General features: G+C 34.2%; 1 protein-coding gene and 1 long non-coding RNA gene across 2 annotated transcripts; both read left to right on the top strand.

Annotated features, from left to right (window-relative positions):
• The first annotated feature begins 6,603 nt into the window (after nucleotides 1–6,603).
• Nucleotides 6,604–18,534, top strand: LOC130739112 (cation transporter HKT1;3-like). The gene is made up of 3 exons (XM_057591343.1): nucleotides 6,604–7,894; nucleotides 10,964–11,185; nucleotides 18,156–18,534. The coding sequence occupies exons 1-3, from the start codon at nucleotides 6,657–6,659 to the stop codon at nucleotides 18,352–18,354; spliced, it is 1,659 nt and encodes a 552-aa protein (XP_057447326.1). The 5' UTR covers nucleotides 6,604–6,656; the 3' UTR covers nucleotides 18,355–18,534.
• On the top strand, nucleotides 12,060–14,211 carry LOC130739119 (uncharacterized). Its single transcript, XR_009019768.1, has 2 exons — nucleotides 12,060–12,453; nucleotides 12,585–14,211. It is a non-coding gene; the product is annotated as an uncharacterized LOC130739119 (long non-coding RNA).
• Nucleotides 18,535–23,087: the final 4,553 nt, after the last annotated feature.

Raw genomic sequence — 23,087 nt, 5'->3', positions numbered from 1 at the left:
AAACCATAGGCCCATCTCAGCAATCCTGCATTGTTGTTGCGTAGAGATATGGAACAAATCAGGGAACAGTTCAGTAAATGGGCCCCCACCATGCCAATCTTCCTGCCAGAAGAGAATGTCATCACCTTCTCCAATCCTCCTACAGATACCTCTCTCAAACTAATGACCAGCGCTCTTGCACATTAAAAACTTCCAAGTCTCTTACACCTAAGCCGCCCACCTCTTTTGGAGAGCAGATTTGGGTCCAACTAACCCATGAAATTTTCCTATCTTCCTCTCCTCCTCCCCACAAAAATCTCATCATAAGCTGTTTACATTTCTGTGCTACCCCTTTAGGCATTTTGAAGAAGGAAATGTAAAAAAGAGGTAAAGCAGTAAGTACACTTTTAATCAAACATAATCTCCCTCCAAAAGTCAAGTGTTTACCCTTCCAACTAGCAAGTTTCCTTCTCAACTTCTCTACAACTGGCTCCCAAGTGGACAAACGTCTTGGATTGGCCCCCACAGGTAAACCCAAGTAAATGAATGGAATATCCATCCTCCTGCAATTGAGTAAAGCAGCAAACCTCTCTGTTACAGAAACATCAACTGCAACCCCAGCTAACTTGCTTTTGTAAAAATTTACCTTCATGCCAGATACTAATTCAAAGCATCTTAAAATACACTTCATTGTATGTGCTGTCTGTAAGCATGCTTTCCCAAAAAAGAGAGCATCATCAGCAAACTGCAGTAATGCCACATCCACCTTAACCCCCCTACCAACACTGATAGGTTGAAAAGTTCCTGATGAAACTGCTTGTCTCAAGATACCAGTCAAACCTTCTGCCACAATTAAGAACAGGAATGGAGCCATAGGGTCTCCCTGTCTAATACCTTTTTCCATCTTAAACTCATTTGTTGGACTACCATTTACTAGTACAGAAACATAAGAAGATTCAAGACAGCCAACTACCCATCTTATCCAAAGCTCATTGAAATTCATCCGTCGCATCAGATATACAAGAAAACTCCAGCGAACCGAGTCATATGCCTTTTCGAAGTCCACCTTTAAGATCATGGATGGGATTTTCCAACATTTGGCCCCATGAATCGTCTCATTCGCTATAACCACACTATCAAGCATATTTCTTCCCCCAAGAAAAGCAGATTGATTCTCTGCAATCACCTTCGGTAGCACTAATTTTATTCTTGCTGCCAACAACTTTGTAATGATCTTGTAAAGGCATCCCACCAATGAAATCGGCCTGAATTTATGTAAGTTCTGAGGTGAATCCACCTTGGGGATCAAAGTAATAAAAGATGAATTTGTACCTCTAGGCCATCTCCCAGTAGCATAAAATTCATCAACCATTTTCTTCACATCAAACTGTAAAATATCCCAGAATTCTTTAATGAATTTAAAATTGTACCCATCCGGTCCAGGACTTTTATTGCCCTCACAATCCCACACAACAGCTTTAATTTCAGACATATCAAATTCCGATGTTAAAAACACATTGTCAATCTCTGATAGATGTGCAAAAGGGATCCCATCAAGATTTGGTCCAACATCACCATAATCCTTAAATTTCTGCTCAAAGAAAACCTTAATACCTTCCTTTACTGCCGCAGGATCTTCTTGCCAAGCACCATCTAAATTTAAACCATTAATTGCATTAGATCGTCTCCTCCAATTCACCATCCTGCTGTGAAAAAAGGCAGAGTTTGCATCACCATCCTTAAGCCATTGCACTCTAGATTTTTGTCTCAAAAAAGATTCCTGAAGATTGACTACCCTCCAAAATTTTCCCATCAATTCCTTCCTTTCATTATTCTCATCATCAGTTAGAGATTGGTTTGTTGCGAGCTGATCAAGTTCATTCATTCTCCTTACTGCTTCTTTTTTCTGAGAGTTAAGATCACCAAATACCTCAGAGTTCCACCCTTTCAATAGTAATTTAAGTTTTTTCAACTTCTCCTTTAACATAATAATACCATTGCCCCCTGAAACCATGCCACCCCAACTATCCTCCACAAACTTTCTAAATCTGATATCGGAATGCCAACAATTGAGCACGCGAAATGGCTTAGGGCCCCATTCTTGGTTCATATGCTTCAAGACAACTGGACAATGATCACATATATCACGCTCCAAAATATGTTGGACACCAGAGTATTATTAGTGTTGAAAAAAATAGTCACATTTTTCTTTTGCTAATAATGGGGGGAGGGGAAATAGTCACATTTGATTGTGCAACATGTGACACGACATTATACATGCCTAGCACATGTGCCTGCCGTACCCTGTCCGATTTGTCCAATCCGAAAGTAATTAAAAAAAGTACTTAACTTGTGGAATCTAATACTCAGGTTAGGTAAAATATATTTTTTTTTGAAAGTAGGTAAAATATAATTGATAACCAATAATTCGCGGATTGTCTAAATAATCATGAGAAAGTTTAATTTAAATAACTCATCATCATATTGCATAGAAGATAAAGTGAAATACAATTTTTATATTTTATTTATTAATTTATTTATAAAAAAATCATATTAGTCCATTAAATTGTGGGTTAGTAACCGATATGAGTCATTTAAACAACATATAATTCGCATATATTTGTTTTGTTTTTTTAAATATTCGTACATAATATAAAAAGAAATAATTCACTATATATAATATAATAACAAATAATTGTGTTATCCAAGTTGTGAACAATTAATAACGAATAATTAGACACGGCTTCTACGCGGGATGAACACTCAAATTCGATGGTCCAAGTCCAACACTGATCAAGCATATATACTAATGCAAGAAAATAGTTCAACAATTAAGGTTTCGTCCTATTCAAGTGATTGGAATTTTATAAAATATTCAAATTGACGGAGATTGGACGTAGTTACTAATTCATAGGAATAATTGCACTTTTGATCCCTAGCTTTAGCCTTCCTTTAAAAATCGTACTCAAACTTTAAAATTAACAAAAAGTATCTTGAAGTTTACACCCGATTGCAAAATTGGTCTTCCGTAAAATTTCGTCTGAAAACTAACAGAATATTCCGAACCCCACCTTTCCCATTGGAGCAAATTTGGTCCTAACAAATTAATATAGCATTTTTCATCCCTTACTTTGAGAAACGACGGCAGTTTTGGTCCCTTATCCAAAACCATCCAATATTTAACGGTTTTTTGGAAAAAAAAAAGTTAATAAAAAAATAAACTCATCAAATATTCATCACCTACCTCATCATCATCTTGAAAGAAAAACCCAACAACCTTCATCATCATTGTTTTCTTCATCATTCATCATCACATCTTCCCCAAATTTCTTCCCACTTATCTTCACTAAACCCCCAAAATTTTCTTTTCTCCCCCAAAATCTTCTCTTCTTTCCCGGAACCCCAACCTCAACCCCCATTAAACCCAGCCCCAATTTAGCCACTCCAGCCCCATTAAACCTAGCCCCAACTCAAGATCTCAAAACCCAACAAAACCCCAATCACAAATCTCAAAATCCAACCCACAACCTTGAGATCGAGATCGATAGAGGGAGGGAGGGAGAAACTTGGAACCCATATCTCTACAGCTTGGAAATAGATCCGGACTCAAAGCTTTATTTTTTTCATCTTTTCTGATTGGTTTTTTTTCTTGTTGTTTTCCTTGGGTTTGGGTATTGTGGATTGGTTAGAGTCAGGTGGTGGTTGATCTTTGCGATTCTGGGTAAGATATGAATTTTGGGTTTTGCAGCATCACCATTTGTAGAAGCTCGACGGTGTTCCCATGGGGAGAGCACATCACGATCAAAGCCAAGGTGGTGATGAATTTAATTTTAGTAGTTACAAATTTTCTGGGTTTGCACTGATGAAGATGGAGAAAATGAGTAATGAGGAGGGGAGGAGGAGTGGTAGTTATAGAGTGGGGGACGAAAAATGCAATTGACTAAATGTTATTTAATTAAAAAATTATTATTTTTTCAATTAAAATTAATTTAGAAATGTCATGTCATCATTTTCAGTTTGATTTCAGACGTAATTTAACGGAAGACCAATTTTGCAATCGGGTGTAAACTTTAGGGATACTTTTTGCTAATTTTGAAGTTTTGGACGATTTTCGCAGGAAGGTCAAAGTTGGGGATCAAAAGTGCAATTAAGTCTTTATTATAATGACATTTCCTAAACGAAATATTGAGATACTTCTTTCACATAAAATGTAGGGAATGGTTATTATTAATTACAAAATTACTATGGTTAAGAATTAACTAACTTTTAATTTGTTTTCTCCAATATTCTATGCCTAATAAAAAAAATTGTTTATATATAGTTGTCCACTTAGAGTTTTAAGAGAGAATTAAATGATGTTTTCCTAAGAAATGTCATTGCAGAAACAATAAATGAGAAAATATAAAATACATTCTAAAGGGCGAAACAAGAAAACAAATAATACTTTCCTGAAAATTAACAAAATTAATTGTACTCATTAATATGTGTGAGGGAAGTGTGAGTTTAACAGATTCTGAAAGTTGTTATAGATGTCCAATTCCCAACCGAAGAAAGCTCTCCTGAAAGGATGTCCTATACCCATTGGTCTCAAATAAAAAGACCCACCTCATCTAACCAAGCGACTTTGTTGGTCCAAATTCCTAATCTTGGTTGGGTCGGCCTTGGATTTGGGGTAAACGGTCTCAAGAGAAAAACCCTATGCACACAACAACTAATGATTCTTCTTCCCCTTTGTGTTTTAATTTTTTCATCTTCTTCCTAAGCACACAACAACTGAAACTGGAAGTGAGTGTTTTGATTACCAAGATTTGAGAGAGTGCGCGTTTGAGGGCTTAAGGGCACAACAGAAGAGGTTGAGGTGCTCGGGAAAAACCCTATGTTTCTTTTTCTGGATCTGTTCAAGATGATGATTTACGAGATTAATTAGTGAGGAAGAGAGATTAATTAGATGAAGGGAGAGATGAATTTGATTTAGAATTTAAATAAAAAAATTCACCTGGCCTCATTAATCTAACGTGGTCATGCCACATGGGTCACCGGAGCTCCAGCGTTGACCCAAAATCGTTGAGGGACCAAAACCAATCATTACCCCAAACGTTAGGGACGATCGTCCACATTTACTCCAATGAGGGACTAAAACCAAAATAGAGACAAATTATAGGGACCAAATACTTAATTAAGCCTAAATCAGCTTTCTTGAGCATGAAGAATTCCAATTCCATGAGTAAAATCTAGCTCGCTAAGCGAATAGACATTTCTCTATCACATTTTATTGCACATTCCTAAAATTATAAAACCAAAATCTACCTACTTATAGTTGTCACATTCCTAAAATTACAATCCTCACAAATCATTAAACAATGAGAAAAAACTTCTAGATGTATTATCATAGTATCAGTCCTAAAATTTAGTTGAACATACAAAAACATTCCTATAAATTTTCATATACTAAATTACAAAGAGTGAGAAACTGAAAGAAGAAGAAGAAGAAGATGGACCAACCTAAAGAATGAGGAGATGGAGGTGCTTGTGGAGAAGAAAGGAGAAAATAGAGTTGTGTTCGCAGCCTCTAACGTCAAGTGGTGGCTTCGTGATAGTAGAGAGGAGATGGCGACAATAAATTATGGTAAGGGGGGATGTCGGCGGATCGCGAGGCTTGATGGACGAAGACATAGTGAGAAGGGGGGAGTGTCGATGGACTGCAAGGATTTACGAGGCTCAATAGAGATTGTGGGAACAAAGAGGGTGGTAGGGTTCACGATTGGGAACGAGAGAAGGAGGAGTACTATAGTAGAGGAAGAGGAGCATCGACGAAGAAGAGAAGTTTGTAAGGGGATTAAGGTTCGTGATTGGGAGAAGAAGGAAGAGTGAAATCTCAATGTCGTGTGATGAATTACATTTAACTTTAGCCGGCAGTATATGGAAAAATAACTGAGTATCAACCTAAATAGCCAATAGATTGGATCTTGTTGCAACTAGATCGAGGCTAATATTATGGAACATAAATTCTTATTTTAATGCGCCAAAGTCGTGACTGACGCTAAAGTTTTGACTCTAAATGACTATTTATTATAGGTGACATTACACGTCAGGGTCACATCATCTGCAACATCATTCATCACGTATATGTCACCTCATCTTTCACATGGCGTGTCAAATCATGAGTAGTGTCACGTAGGCATTCACTTGACACGTAAGCAACTCACTCGAGTTCATGTTTACGCGAGAATTAAAACTATGTTATTTCTTTAGTGGTGCGAATTAAAATGCGACTTTGCTCTAACAAGATATAAGAAAATTACAAACATAGTGCTATAAAGCTTCTGTTACGCACGAAACTCTAACGTAAATTATCATCACATTACATTATTGTAAGAAGCTTAGTTCCACGACTCGAATGAGTGACTGGAAAGTCACATGACAACTTTAATGTTACGTTGAGCTCGCCATCTTTGCTTTTTGACAATATACTAAAACCAAAATTCCCTCATTTTATTTGACCTAAAGCTAATTCATTTAACCAAAATAAAAAACTATATAAAAAGACATTTAAGTAATTGAAAGGTAGAGAATAGAGATGTCAACATTGGAAAGGTTAGACATGTCTTATAAATTGTACCCTGCATCCAAAGATCGTTGCCACCAACATTTCCCTGCTGGAAACCAAAACCACAGGGATGAAGACACTCACTAGTTTTATAAAAATGTTACAAGATATTTGTAGCGCTTCATGTCAAAAAGCCGCCAGTATTAGCAAATCAGGTTCCTCCTTAATGGCATGCTGTGGTCGCTTCATCCTCCGCAGTTCACCAAATCCTCTATGGGTTCAAATTTTCTACTTCACCTCTCTCTCGTTAATGGGGTACGGAGTTCTCAAGGCTCTGCACCCCAGAAAAACAGGGTCAGATTTCACTCCTACTAGCTTAGACATTTTCTTCACCTCTGTTTCAGCCACCACAGTTTCAAGCATGTCCACGGTTGAAATGGAGGTTTTTTCCAACTCCCAATTGATCATGATGACCATTTTAATGTTCATAGGTGGTGAGATTTTCACCTCAATGGTGGGTCTCTGTTTCTTTAGGTTCAAGCTCAAAACAGAGCTTCATAAACTTGCTGCTTCTCATAGCCGTCTCAGTTGTCCAAATCAAATGATTTTGGACCAAGTTGAACTAGGTGGTATGGTCACAATCACAAACACTAACTCAGATAGTTCTCATTCTCTACCTAAATTCAATGAGATTGAACACGAATCTCATGATTATTTGAGTGCCTCAAATAAAAACTTGAGGTACTTATCTATGAAATGCTTGGGTTTTGTAGTTCTAGCTTATCTTCTAGTTGTCCAATTGATAGGGGTTATTGGAATTTCCCTTTACCTGGATTTAATTCACAGTGCTAAAGAGGTGATACAGAAAAAGGGGTTAAACAAGGTCACATTCTCTGTTTTCACTGTAGTTTCAACTTTTGCTAGCTGTGGTTTTGTTCCAACAAATGAAAACATGGTTGTTTTTGGGAAGAATTCAGGTCTTCTTCTCATGCTGATTCCTCAGATTCTTCTTGGCAATACCCTTTTCCCTCCTTGCTTGAGATTTGGGATCTGGGTTCTGGGGAAATTTCATAAGAAGAAAGAGTGTGAGTACCTTCTGAAAAATAGTACACAGGAGGTTGGGTACAAACACTTGCTTCCAAAACAGCACTCTGTATTTTTGGTGGGCACTGTTTTTGGGTTTATTGTGGTTCAAGTTTTGGTTTTTTGTTTGATGGATTGGGATTCAGAAGGTTTGAAGGGGATGAATGAGTACCAGAAATTCATTGGAGTGTTGTTTCAGAGTGTGAATTCCAGACACACAGGGGAAACCATTGTGGACATCTCAATCCTTTCCCAGGCCATCTTGGTGCTGTTTGTGGTGATGATGTGAGTCTCTCTCTCTCTCACTCCCCACAATATTTACTTTTTGATAAGAGCATGCTAACAAAACTTACTTAAACATTCTCCTTACAAATACTCTTTTATTAAGATGAAAATTTATGTGGGTATCATGAAATTAGAAGCGAGATTCATATATTAGTGGGTCTCACATAAATTTAAATTCATCGATTAATGAAAAAGTGTTAAAATCGGTGCTACCAGTATTTTTCTTACTTGAAGTTTTTGATACTTCGATCAGATATGTTGAAAGTAAAGTGTTTTGTTTACTAAAAGTGCGATTAATACAAATTAAACTTTTCAACTTAAAAATTTAAACATCAAACTTATTTTGAAAATATTTTTTCTAGAGAAAAATAAGACTAAGCTCAAGTGGTAAGAGTTATGAGACATAAGAGTTGGGTGAGATGAAACGTTAATGATCCAGGATTCGAACCCTGAAGATGACCAATTTACATACATTACTAACAACTAACATTTGACTATAAAAACACTTATTCTACTTTTATAAAAAATATAAATTTTAAAATCGTTAATTTCAATTTTTTTCTACCACAAATTTGAATGTTACTTGATTTATTTCTGCAATATGTAGTGGAATTATGAGCAAAAAATTTCAAGGTTTTTCTAGCACTAATTAATTTTGGGTCATGCTAAGTTAATTTATACTTGAATTATTGGTTCAGAAACTAAAGTCTATTTATAAAAAAAATACATAAATTCAATACATAAATGGGTTACATTTTTCAATACAAACTTTATATTTCTTATTCCTTATCATTTTTTCGTGCATAATCCTTAATACTAATAACATTTGCCTTATTTTTTTTCCCGTGAAAATGGTTTTTAATTTGGGGCTTCAAATTTTAGTTTCAAACAGATGGATGCAAGGGGTAAAACACTTGCTTAATTGAACTTCCAGAATTAATTATCAAAGCCATATTAATTTTAATATTTATATCTTATGATGATTTTATTTTGTTGTAAAGCAAAAGATATCTATTATCTTCACACCTCATTTTTAGGTGTGGAGAGTTGGAAGAAGAGAAATATATGAAAAAAATGAGAGAGAAAATAGAGATGTGTAGATGAATTAATTGATAAAAAAATAGATAGAAAATAAAGTTGAGAAAGAGTTTTTTTTTTTTTTTTAAAGTAAGTTGAAAAAGAGGTCGATGTATGTATATATCACAAGTGGAGTGAAAAGTAAACCACCACCCTTAGGTTCGGTGGGTGTCTATCTCTCTTCTTGTAATATTCTCATCTTTGGGTGTTTTTTTTTTTTGTTACAAGAGGAAAATTAACAAAAGAGAAAAGCTAACTAACTGCATCCAAAAACAGTGATGCATAAATAAAAGAGGGAGGTCTAATCCAAACTTGCAAAGGTGAACCCAATCTTCGGGTGTTTTATGCCATCTATTAATGGTAAGGGGCAGTGCACAACCGCCACTACGTTATCTATAGCTTAAAATCTCTTCATTCTATTATCATAAATCTTCAGTTTCATTTTCAAAAAATAAACTTCAGTTTTCAAAAAGAAAAAAGTTATAAATATAACTTTAAAAACTGAAAAGACAATAATATAATCAGGTATTCAGGTTCAGGCATGTTACTCTCCTTCTCTATTGAAAAATACTAACTAAAGAATAATATTTAACTCACAAACTAATTTCATCTCGATAAGGTAGAAATGAGATATATAATAGATGATGTGATAGAAATAGAAAATAGATAAAAAGTAAAGTGTGTAAAAATGAGATAAAAGAAAAATAGAAGTGTGGATGAATCGTATAATTATATCTTCACACCTAAAAAATAAGGTGTGGAGAGGTGTAGGAAGATAGAGATAAGAAAAAATGAGAGAGAAAGTAAAGATGCATGTGACATGTGATTTGATTAATAGAGAAAAGAGAAATAGATAGAAATGAATGTGAAAAAAAAGTGGAAAGGTGTATATATATCATAACTCAGATGAATCAATACTCTAACTAAATTGATGTCACGTAACTCGCTTGCATGTTCGACATTTGTAAAATGCATAATTGTGCCATGCTGGCAATAGTTGCAATAATGTGGATCTCACTTATTTCTATTAACAAGCTCATAGCTTAGGTTGACCATTTAGTCCCATGATATCTATGGTCAGTTTGTCACATTCCTAATCATTTCTAATTTTCAATTACATTGAATTATTTGCATAATTTGACTTCTCATATGTTGTCTATTTTATAATAAAATAAATTCATTGTGTTATGTATTTATTTAGAAGTTTAAGATAATATTACTATTTTTTTCAACTAATTATAAGTATATATTATCCTTATGTATCATTTTTGAAGCAGTATAAATAAATAAATAATTCAATAAACTTAAAGTTAAAACGTAAAGTATGAAGTTTACAAATTAAATTAAAAAACAAAAATGTTAATTGCATTTAGTAAACTCCTTAGAAGAATAATATATTATCACTTTTGTTTATTTATTTGGGGTATACTACGTATACTCTCTAGAATTGTCAACTAAAATTATTCCAAATAATAATGACATTATGTAGGAAAAGTCGAATATAATTCTTGCTCATGCATATGTCACTATGCCACGCGGAATGAAATTGAAAATACTGGAGTACTAACCTTTTCATTGAATAGAATAATAACAAATTTTCTTTACCATTAAATGGTAACACTCAGTTTGAGTGTAAACATCTAAGTAGGGAAGACAACAAATATTAGATGTGATATATAATATGATGTGATTACTCACTTGTTTTTGTTTCTGCCGGTTGATGAAGCTTTCCCCCTGTTTTTGCTGCGTTTTTTTGTTGTTCTTTCCCCCATAATTACTCACTTTGCTCTATTTTCCTTTTGTCTTTGCTTTTTTTGTTGGAGTACCCCTAATATTTCAAATTTTAATATATATTCTTTGCCTAAAAAATATGATGTGGTAAAAAATTAAGTGTTTCTGAGTTATTGTTGCTGATTGTGGTTTATCAATCGGGATTTGTAAGTTGAAACTAAATAACAACGAATTTTCTAAGTGTTTGTCCATATGTACTAGGTACCTTCCTCCTTACACCTCTTTCATTCCAATGAAAGATGGTATGCAAGACTCAGATGAGAAGATTCAAAAAAGAAGAGGAAAAGTTGTAGAGAACTTGATATTCTCTCAACTCTCCTATTTAGTCATATTCATCATCCTCGTGTGCATAACTGAGAGGAAAAAATTGAAGGAGGATCCTCTCAATTTCAACGTCTTGAACATTGTCGTTGAAGTCGTCAGGTTAGGTTTCTTTCAATTTGTTCCAGTTCCAACCTTCCCCATTCCATTCAAATTTTGGCGAACTCAATTTTTTGATTAACCCAACCATCACATTCAGGTTATTGAAAAGCAATGCATTATTCATTAAAATATTATTTACCCCTCAATATTCTTTTCCTGGATATTGATTGATTAGGCACTTTGATTTTGCTTTCTGTTTTAGTCTTTTAGATACTCCATCTTGTCTTTGTTTTTATATATTAGTTATTATTATTTAATTTTCAATATTGAAAAGTCTTTATTAGCAATAAATTTGTATTAATATTTATTAAATTTTCAAATTGATCCTTATATTAAAATAAATATTTGCATCCTCCTTTATCTCTATATTAAAATCTTATCAATTTATTCTGTTTCCACTTTAATTATATTATTAATTTCTCATAAACTTATCTCTCTAAGTTAACAAATTTTCTAAATTTTAATATCTCTTTCATATTAAATATAAGGGTAATTTTTAAAAATATTGAATGATTCCTAAATACTAGTTCCGTAACCCGTGCGTTGCACGGAAATTTAATGTTGTAATATTTTAATAAATAAATAAGCTATTCTTGTATAAGGCAACCCTGTAAAGATAGATGAAGAGAAAAATGAAATAAATAATTGTAGTTGTAATTGTGTATTGTACATCAAACATTTCCAAAAACTTCCTTAAACACTACATTTACAGTACTGGTCTGTTGTTTGCCCGCCTCATCGAGTATACAAAGTTTAAGACCTTTTCTTGAGCGTACTCTAGAAAGAGCTACATATAACTGACCATGAGTGAAGACGGGCCTCGGAAGGAATAGGCCAACCTGAGATAGTGTTTGTCCTTGGCTCTTGTTTATGGTCATAGCAAAGCATATTGCAATTGGAAACTGTCTTCTTCTGAATTTAATTGGAAATTTGGAATCAGAAGGAACCAAGTCCATTCTTAAAATGTGCACTTTGTCACTGACATTTGTTCCCGTGATAACAGTTGCACCAATAAAACGTTCACCAAGTTCATCCACAATTAACCTGGTTCCATTGCATAAACTTGCTGCTTGGTCTATATTTCTCAAAAGCATGATTGGAGTACCAACTTTCAATAAAAGTTTGTGGTTAGGCATTCCTGAACTTTTAGTGTCGTTCAAAAATTCGGTGGTAAACCACTCACCTTGGATTTCAGAATCTTCATCAGATCGCAAGGCAGAGTCGGAGCTCAGATATTCATGCTCTGGTGCAGCTATCATCCCAAGCATGTATGTGTTTATCATTTCAACAGCCTCTAGTGTAGGGGCCAATATTGCCCTATCTTGAAAGAACTGAGGGTCTTTCATTTTGTGCGCAAGGTCAGGATATGTATATCTAATCAATTCCATTAATGGGTCAGGACTATTTGGGATGAGCAGATCTGGCGGGATTTGGACTTCGTACTCTCCTGCTCCGGAATCTGGATGGTCGCCATTTCCAATTTTAAGAATCCAATCTGCAAAGTCTTTGATTTCTTTTGCTTCATCAGCCGTCTCAGCTGCGGTTAGGCGCATGTTCTTAGTCAATTTCATAACTTTGCAGTGTTTCCACAATGAGGAAGAGTTTACAGTAGATTCGACGATTTCCTGTCTGCTTCCTCTAGTTATTACAGGTAGTATTTGTCTAAAATCACCTCCAAGTATTACTACTTTTCCTCCAAAAGGCTTATGGGCGTTATCTTCATTCTTCGACCTCATTAAATCTCGGAGTGTAACGTCTAAAGCTTCGAAACAATACTTTTTCAACATTGGAGCTTCATCCCATATAATAAGACTTGTTTCAAGTAGAAGTTTTGCTCGTAGACTTCCCTGCTTTATATTACATGTCGAGGTCTCTGTAGCATCTAATGGAATGCAGAATTTAGAATGAGCTGTTCTGCCTCCAGGCAAGAGTAATGATGCTATGCCACTGGAAGCAACGGTAAGAACAATTAGTCCTTTGGATCTAAGTGACGCTGATAAAGTGTTCCACACAAAAGTCTTTCCAGTTCCACCATATCCATATAAAAAGTAGAAGCCTCCTGAGTTTGACAACACAGATGTGACAACCCTCTCATATACAGACTTTTGCTCAGGTGTAAGCATACTAAGCAACTCTTCATATTGTACCTTTAATGCATCTTTGTCATAGTTTAGTTCATCAACAATAAATCTATTGTCAAATACTTCATCATATTCTGGAGTTGGCAAACATGGGTAATCATTTAATGACCTACCATTTCTTTGAAGCAACTTCTCAATTTCAATGATACATAAAATTTTCAAATCAGCATCTGCGATTCGTAGGCCTACAGTCGAGAATAAAGATTAACAAATTATTTTTAACTGTATCGAATATAACTTATGTTGTTCACAGATAATTCATTTATATTGCGCAGTTTGATTTTTTAAAGTTGTGAATTTCAATTAAATTAAATCCAATCAATAATTAACTTATTATAACAGCATTTTAAATCTTAATAATATAACTTGTAAAATTTCGTACCTGGATTATGCAATTCTTTTCTTCTATGGTGTAGAATGCCTTCTGATAAGAGTAGCCAACATGATTCCCAAACATCAATAGGTTTTGAGATTGAATTCATCATCAACATTCTTACAAAGAGTTTCCTCATTTGTTCTCCGGAAGCTAAATCAGAGACTTCTTTAATTGCATCAATATATTCTTTGTCATCTGTTAGCAATCCCAATTGATCGCATGCTTCCTTAAAAGTATCATATGTTACTCCTTTCACTGTTCTGATACTTCTATATGATGTACAACCCTTTTGCATAGTTAGTAGGATTCTCATGTAATATAACTCACCGATGCCTGGAGGGATATACTGTAGTCTGCCAATTTTAAAACCCCTCTTTCTTGGTTTCCAGATTCTATCTTTTTTATGATAAACAAATCTACTGGGAAATTCAGCATATGTTAGATCCTGCCCTTCTCGGTATTTTTCATTAGCTGCAAACCAAGCCATAAACATTGTGGATTTTGTACCACTCTTTTCTAGAACATCTCCAACGTCTTCGTCATCATTATAGTAAACCAAATATTCATTTGGGAGATGAAAATTTAGTTTTTGCATAGACGGCCATCGTTTGTGTATGGTAAAGCCAAATGTTCTCCAAGCTGCCTCGCACGGAGATAGATAACGGCAATCATAATATTGCTTTACCTCATCCACTGGCTCTTTCGCTTGAGCATCGTTGTCCTTCTGTGAAATTTCAAGCATTGCTCGGTCTGCGCCTTTGTTGATATATTTGAACAAATATTTTATAGCATTGGATTTGTTGCAATACTCCACATTTATGTGAGCTTGATACCTCATAAGGAGAGTGGGATTGTAAGGCACAACATACCTGCAATGTCGGTTATGGCGAATATAGATTACAATTGTATTAAATAACATATCTGATGTATTTTCCATATTTTCACGGAAAACATATTACATTTGTAAAAAATTGCATACTTGTTATCTATTTCAATGTCTTTTTTCTTGATTACAATTCCTGTTTGCCTTCTTTTATACTGCGGATAGCCTTCTTCGTCAATCGTTGTGGTGTTTTGAAATTTTTTTGGAAAGAATTTAGTGCACCTACCCTTCTCCATGCATGGTGATTTTTTATTTGCACTACCACACGGTCCATGTATCATGAAGTTAGAAACTACAGCGTGCAATTTGGGATATAACACTGGATCAGGAAGCTCGGCAGAGATGACTTTGTCAATGTCGTCCCCAGTCTTCAACTTATTTTCTCCTTGCAACCAAATCAGTATGTGCGCGTGAGGAAGTCCTCTTTTCTGAAATTCAATTGTATACATACCTAAAAAAACATATTAATGATTAAAAAAAATTCTGTAACAGCTTCACATATTTCGTAGCTTATTCTAAATTAGAAACATATTTTTCTTTTAAAATAATAACAAAAAAAGTAGAATAATTCAAAAATTTTGGTTGATTAGAGACGTGAAACATGATAACTGAGCAATAAATTAAACAACATAAGTGAGGCATAGTAATGTAGTGAGAATGTATTACGAACCTGCATCCACTTTTCCAAATAAATGACCATTTTTGAAATCTTTCATTAGCTGATTCACCTTCATCTTAAAAATGCGAACTAACATATCTGGACGCTCATCTGGGCGAGATCCTCTCGACTCAACAAACGACTTGATTTCTGGCCAATTGGCGTTGCATGTCATAGTTATGAACAAATCTGGATATCCAAATTTCTTGCAAATTGCCATAGCGTCCTGACAATTATTGAACATATATCGTGTGCTTCCCATATATGAAGCTGGGGTGTCGCCCCTAGCTACTGCGTCATGTAATCCAGAATAAACCTCAGCTCTGATCTTATTTTGATTAAATCTCACCCAATTTAACCGTTGAGATTCTATCATGGTATATGCATCAACGATAAATTGTTGAAAGAGTCGTCCAGCACGAATGACATTGCCGTATTCAATGCGTCTATCCTGAATACGAAAAGCAACAAAGTCTTTAAGAGTAACTGAGTCTCTTTTGTTATATTGATCCTCCACGACAGGTTCCCTGTATGGGATGTCGTCTTGATAGCCATCTTCTCCATATGGAAATAACAAAGGATACTGCAGGGTGCAAGTGGGGGAAACAGTGGTGGATGTCGTTTTAATCTGTGTGCGCAATATAATCAGGGCTGACCCAAATTCCAAGAGGAATGAAGCAATGGTGGATGGAAAAGTCTGTTATAAATAATGGATTATCAATATTAGACAACCAACAATCAAGAGGACGAAATCTTTAAAATAAAAATAATAATAGCTGACAAGTAATGAAAGGGAGAATTTGAACTTACGAATTGGACTCCTGAAGCCTCATAAGCCGAAAGTCTAACAACGATTTCAGGAAGTTTTCTCTTATATGTGATAAGAACTCGGCGACCGCTACCCACTTTTGTTATAGTAGGAATGTCTCTGTTGTCAGAGAAAGGAACTAAAGCACGAAGAAACATGAGATTTGCATGATTTGTGACAACAGGCCAACCATGGTACTTAATTTCGTCAAAAGTTTCAGTATAGATAGATATATTAAAAGTGAACTTTCTTATTTGACAAAAAAGTACCCAACAATTGTAATTGAAATTGTAGAATGAACGGAGGCCAGTCCATCCATCGGTTAGTACAGTATAACCTTCATGAACTTCGAACCTCAAAACTTTCGTCTTTCCCAAAGGGTCCACAGTGTACAATGTCCCATTAGTCTGAAACTTTATCCTCATGGAATCATATTCACTGATCAACCCAAAGTCCTGTAAATCAAAAAGAAAACTTTAATAATACCGTACATAATACAAAATATATAAGACAATTTTCATAAATAATTGTAGGTAAAGTACAAACCTTCCCCATTTGATGTAGAACAACAAAATTCTGCATCTCAATGATAAAAACAAATACAATGCATAGTAAAAAAAATTCGGCCAAAACTTTTGAGTGGGTGTTTGAATTGACATGAGCAAATGAATTTATATAGCATAATATGAGAAAGGGGGGGGGGGAATTTGAAATGAAATAATTTAATTTTTTCAATAAATAAGTCAGTGATTTTAGGGAAAATTAATCATTGACTTATCTTAATAATTTGAAAGAATACACAAATTTACATTTAAAACTTGTGTGTAGTCAATATGAAAGAAGACAAATTGTTCACGGTAATTTCGAATATGAAAGAAGTCAAATTTAGCTTGGAAAGAAAATTTCGAATAAGAAAATTAATCATTTCATACAGCTCATTTTCTATTTCCATATTTGTTCTCCTGAAATTGAAACCATATTTGGTTTTTACGTGGCATATCAAGTTAGGACTTTTTCCATATTAAACAAAATTTAAAATTTTAATATTTACTTAATATGTGGGCAAAACCGGGTACTAATTAATATTGACAAAACCATGTATGAATAAAGACAAAACCGTGTGCTATTGACATTTCTAATTAATGATTCAATGATTTCGACCAATCAAAATGCAAGGATTTGGACCAATCAGCTAAGGACATGTGGAAAATAGGAGAAACCAACCAATAGAGCTGGGACATGTGGAAATTAAATAACAGTACGGCCCACTTTGGTGGATGGGCTTTATATATTATTAAGATTAAAAAATGACATAGATTTAGGAAAAAAACTGACAAAAATAAATTAATAAGGAACAAATGAAGTAATTTTTAATTATGTGTAAGTATTTTAACAGTCTGCCATATTTTGTTTGCTTTATAATTATATACCAAATTGATTAAGAATGACTATCAAAACTATTACTTAAAACTTAATTAATTTAATGATTATATATTAATATCAATGCATTATTGATAGAAGTGAAAAATTAGACTGAAATTGAAGTTAGCCAAATCGAATCTCATAAAATAAAAAATGAAGTTCAATAATGTTGTATTTTATTTGAGACTGTCTTGTTACTTGCCTCACATTAAAAAGAAAATCATCATTTGTCGAATAACTGTGCTGCCTCGTGGTGCATCTTACTTGGTCACAATTCACAAACATGACACGTTATACATAAAATAAAAGATACCATGATTCAAGAAATATAGACTATAACGTTTGATGCGGCCGAACATGCCCTTTTAAATAAAAAATGGTGAATGAAAAAGAAGTACACACAGCTAGCTAGTTGGATATATATTTAATTTGTTGATCAACAAATTTTTTTTTTGAAACAAATAATGATATTTTCAACATTAATTCTTCTCCTATTTAGTTTTTTTTGGTTACATATATCTCTTATTTAGTTTAGCTCCGCTTGTTTATTTGAATATTAATAGTTTTAGTCTGCCGTGAACTAATAAAAATCTGGTTTCAGAGTTTCTGAGAAAATTAATTTTAGCATGTAAAGACTATATTGTGATTAACGTGCATTTTGGTTGCATGTGTATGTAAACAGCGCTTATGGGAACGTAGGGTTTACGACAGGATACAGTTGTGAGAGACAGTTGCATCGAGAGGCAAACTGCCTAAACAAGTCGATTGGATTTGTGGGAAAATGGAGTGATAAGGGGAAGATTATTCTCATTTTTGTCATGTTGTTTGGAAGGCTCAAGAAGTTTAATATGGATGGAGGCAAAGCATGGAAACTCCTTTGATTAAATAAATATATCATTCTTTTTCATTTGTACTTAATTTCATTTTCATCGATCATTATATTCTCTCCCATTCTCATATCACTGAATTGAGTATGCAATTGTACTGTGCAAAAGCAAAAAGCTTATCTTAGGGATGAGTGTTGTTATATATATACTCCATCCTCGTTCTTTAATATAAGAATCAAATAATTACTTCACACTCGTTAAAAAATTTAGTTAACCTTTTTTTTAAATTATTTAATTTAGGTAATTGCATTAAAATTATTCTCAATTTATATTAACTTTAGAAAATTATCTATATCATATATATCTTTTAATTTCTACGCATCATTAATGCTTTGGAAAGTAGGAAAAAAAGAGAAAAATCAATTAAATAAGGACATTTTTGTCAAAAAAAAACAATGCAATGCAAACTTCAAGTTGATTCTTATAAAAATGACTAAGGTGTACCTCCCGTTAATTCTTATAATAAGGACTGGAGGGAGTATATGAACAAGGGCATATCCAAAAAAAATTGTTTGGGAGACTGAAATAAAATTATAAAAATTTTACACATTTTTTAAGTGTCAAGAATAAACAAAAATTGTATAAAAATACATCATTTTTTTTTTAATGTTTTTGGGCAAATTTGGCAACAACACTTGGTGGAAATAGGAGTGTTCAAAAAATCCGGTTTCCATAACCAATCCATAACCAAACCATAACCATATCCAGAAAATCCGGTTTTATATATAACCGGTTTTAATTTATCCGGTTTTAAAGTGGATACCAATTTGGATATCCAGTTTTTGAATTTGGATAAAAATCCAGTTTACCATATCCAAAACCAAATTTAATATTTTTAAAAAATCAATTTTCTATTATTCATTCATAACCGGTTTCAGTTTCTAAAATCCAAATTCAGTTCCTGTTTCAACTTTCAAAGAACCCTAACCCTATTCCCAAATCAACTCGCCGCCGCCATCACCGCCGCCGCCGCCGTCGCCGCCACCAATTTTGGGTTTGCGTCACTGACCTTCAGGATTTGGAACCGAAATCCCCATTCTCTACCTCGATTTCCCCAGGTTCTTCCTCTTTTCTACTTACCCTTTTCATTTCTCTTCATTGTTGTTGAGGATTTGGGGTGTTTGGTTTATGGGTTTACTCAGTTATTGAGTTTTGAGGGATTCTAAGAGTTGGGTTTGATGGAGAAATAAGGGACTAGTTCCAGTTGTAGCACTCGGCTTAGTAACCCTCTTGTTTCTCTTTCTGCGTCGACGAGGCATAATCTGAATCTGTTCTAGGTAAAGATGTGGGTAGTTTTAACATGTTAATTCATATATCTCAGAGAAAAGATGTGGGTAGTTTCTTCCCTTGATAGTTCATATTTTCAAGTCCAATTATTATCTGACAGGATCGTATCACTATGAAAACTCCAAATCATATTCCAACTTGATCAAATTTGAAACTATTTGATATGACATTAGATGCTTTTATTTCTCACCCCAAATTTCAACTTCCTGTTTTTTTTTTCCACTTGTGTAAAATAATTTTGGGTTTGCAGATCTTGAAGGCATGACAGATCCGAGCATTGGAGGTTGTAGAGGAGCTTAGAACTAAAAGAGCAGACAAGCAGGTCAGTGATCACCCTTGAACTTGAAGTTATTTTGGAATTTCATATCTTATAGTGTTGTAAGCCAGAGCCAATTTCATGGCTGTCTTATGGAATGTAAATCATAACATGGCTATTGTTGATGATGATAGGATATCCATTTTATATTAGTTGACGGTAATGTTCAGCTATTTATGATGGTCTGTTTGTTGAATAAGTATATTTTTATGTTCATCCTATTCTTGGTGTTACTGGAAACTCATAAAAGTTATATTCACGTTTTTTAGTCAACCATCTTAGACAAATTTGACCGTATATCATATTAGACAAATGAAATGACCAAATATAGTTTCAAAATCCAGTTTTAAAATCCGGTTTGAGCCAAATCCAATTTTAAAATCCGATTTTCAACCAAATCCGGTTTTAAATCCGGTTTTTCAATCAAATCCAGTTTTAAAAACTGATTCTGAACTAAATCCGGATTTTAAAACTGGTTTAAAACCGGTTTTAAACATAACCGGTTTTAAACTGGTTAAAACCGGTTAAATCCGGATCCAGATTAAAAACCGGTTTATAAACCGGTTTGAGATATCAAAACTGGATCGGTTAAAAAATCCAAATGGTAAAACTGGTTTTAAAGTGGATATGGTTTGGTTTTAACCATATCCAGTTTTTGAACACCCCTAGGTGGAATGGTTAGTTGATAGTTTTAGACAAGTGCGTCCAAGAAGTTAGCCGACAACTTTAGCCCAAGATTGAATATTTTTTTTATGCTAGCACAAATAAATGTATGCCCAAATCCCTCCTTTTGACCTATGAGATAACTTGGTGGGCTAAAAATATCCATAAGATGTTGACAAAAAAAAATTATCAGATTGTAAACCATGCACATCAAAATCAACAAATTAAGTCAAAAAATTAGAAGCCTTTAATAAACAAAAGCCCAAAATATAGTGGAGCACCTCCATGTACGAAGATGGAAAAAGATCCACTTCATCTTGCAGACTTCATCTACATCAAAAACAAAGGGAACAAAAGGGAACAAAAGGGAAAGAAAAAGAACAAAATACAAAAAAACCCCAAATCCAACAAACCCTAACACTAAGCTAGAATCAATAATTATTTGTTCACACCTCTAAATGAGGTGGAAAGAGGTGGATGAGGAGAAAGATAGGAAGAAAAGAAAAAGTAAGAAAGAGAAAGTATAAGATGTGATAGATGATAAGAGGAGAGAGATAGAAATAAAAATAGGTGGAAATGAAGTGTATAAATAAGGAGGTGTGTATTTATCATTACTCAACCTAGAATCCCCAAATCCAAATTTGATCCATGCCCTTGTGCAATACGTGTTCACATAAGGCTTATAAAAAGAGGAAAAGAATTGTAGCACTCAGAACAAAGCTACAATCCCATTACACCCCACCTTTCAAGAAATGCAAACAGAGCAGTACTCCAATGAGAAACCGAATTACAAACTGAAGAACGAGTGCTCCCGGTGGCGGAGGATGTTGAAGAAGGTTCGCAGTAGGTGGAGGAACTGCAAAGTCGAATCCTGATGGGGAAATGGAGGAACCAACCAGATATGAGTTTGGGGATTCTAGGGATTTGGATTTGAGCTGGTGACACTTTTGATGTTTCTCTGTTGACAATTGAAGGGGTAATTTTCTGGGTTCTTCCTCTCATGATTTCTCTTTCGTGTTCCCATGGCGAGAATAACACTGACTTGTATGCTCACAAATTCAGGGTTCTCGTTCAAGTTTTGGGTAGAATTCTCATTTTGAATGCATGAAATTTGTGCGTTATGCATTTGGGGGATTTAGGGGTTTGGTTTGGGGGTGATATAGCCATATGGGTACTAATTTTTCCTCTTATGATGGGGATTTTGCTGCTCTGAAGCCATGGCTTGGGACATATGTGAGGGTTGCTGGATTTTTAGATGAAGATGATGAAGAAGATGCTTGAAGAAGATGAATATTCAATATGTTATGGGTTTTCATTTTTATTTTCATTTTTAATTAATTTTTTAACAAAAAAACTGTTAAATATTGGATGGAAGTGGACGGAAAACCAAAAGTGCAAACGAAAGTTAATGTGGGGACGTAAAGTGCTAATAAATTTTGTTAAGGACCAAAATCGCACGATTAAGTAAAGTGGGGGACCAAAAGTAAAATTAAGCCTTTTCATTAAAGACACAAGTTTGACATGAGAAAAATAAGAAGATTTAAAGTGGAACTACATCTACATCACATGCTTCTACATTTGGTTAAAACTAACTTGTTATTCACATAGTTCCTATACATAGATTATGAATTAGGATTGACACCTTTTATTACATATATTAGCGACAGTTTTTAACGATCACAAAAGTTTGCATCGGTTAATACCGTTGCTAATACGTGTAAAAAAAAAGTGTCGGCCAAACATGTATTCACCATCATTTCGGTATTCACAAACATGAAGCTGCTTGAGACCAAGCTTATTACGAGCTCCAAGAGAGGAGTATTCATGTTCTTTAAAGTAGCAGGGGGTGATAGGTATGCTAGCTAGTACTAGGACAGGTGCCAAGCTTTGCCTCCATTCATATTGAATTTCTTGAGCCTCCCAAAGAACATGACCAAGATAAGGATGAACTTGCCTTTTGTACTCCACTTACCCGAAAATCCAACCCATAAATCTTTACACATAGCATCTGGTTTCAATTGCCTTGCGCAGCTATATCCTGTTGAGAATCCTACGTTTCCATATGCACTGCACATTTTAGTTTCCAAAATGTTATTAATTAATTAATAGCTACCATTTAAGTAATTAATATCATGGTCATGGCAGCAGTATGTATTAATCACACTTAAAGGATAAAGATTTATGAGATGTGACTTAAAGATTTAAAATATATATATGGAGTAAAAGAAACAATAAATAATACATGTTCTAAATTTTACGATTGATTATGTGTACCAAAAATAGGATTCGTAACAGGTGGAAATACTCAAATCATTAAAAAAAAAAAGATAAAAAATGAATGAAACGCCATGTAGAAAATGGAAAAATATATAGTCCTCCCGTAGTAGTGATCATGAGCACTCCGGTTCATAATGTGACATGATTTACCAATGTACCGTTAGTTATCAATTTCTTTTAAATT

This window comes from Lotus japonicus, chromosome 2 (genome assembly GCF_012489685.1).
Source record: "Lotus japonicus ecotype B-129 chromosome 2, LjGifu_v1.2".
NCBI classification, from domain to species: Eukaryota; Viridiplantae; Streptophyta; class Magnoliopsida; order Fabales; family Fabaceae; genus Lotus; species Lotus japonicus.
This window is presented reverse-complemented; position numbering and strand designations above follow the sequence as displayed.

Bases quoted from the DNA above. Each gene is read 5' to 3' on its own strand.
- LOC130739112 (XM_057591343.1), top strand. From the start codon at position 6,657: ATGAAGACACTCACTAGTTTTATAAAAATGTTACAAGATATTTGTAGC. The intron at 7,895-10,963 runs GTGAGTCTCTCT...CATATGTACTAG, and splicing joins GTGCTGTTTGTGGTGATGAT to GTACCTTCCTCCTTACACCT. The intron at 11,186-18,155 runs GTTAGGTTTCTT...GTATGTAAACAG, and splicing joins ATTGTCGTTGAAGTCGTCAG to CGCTTATGGGAACGTAGGGT.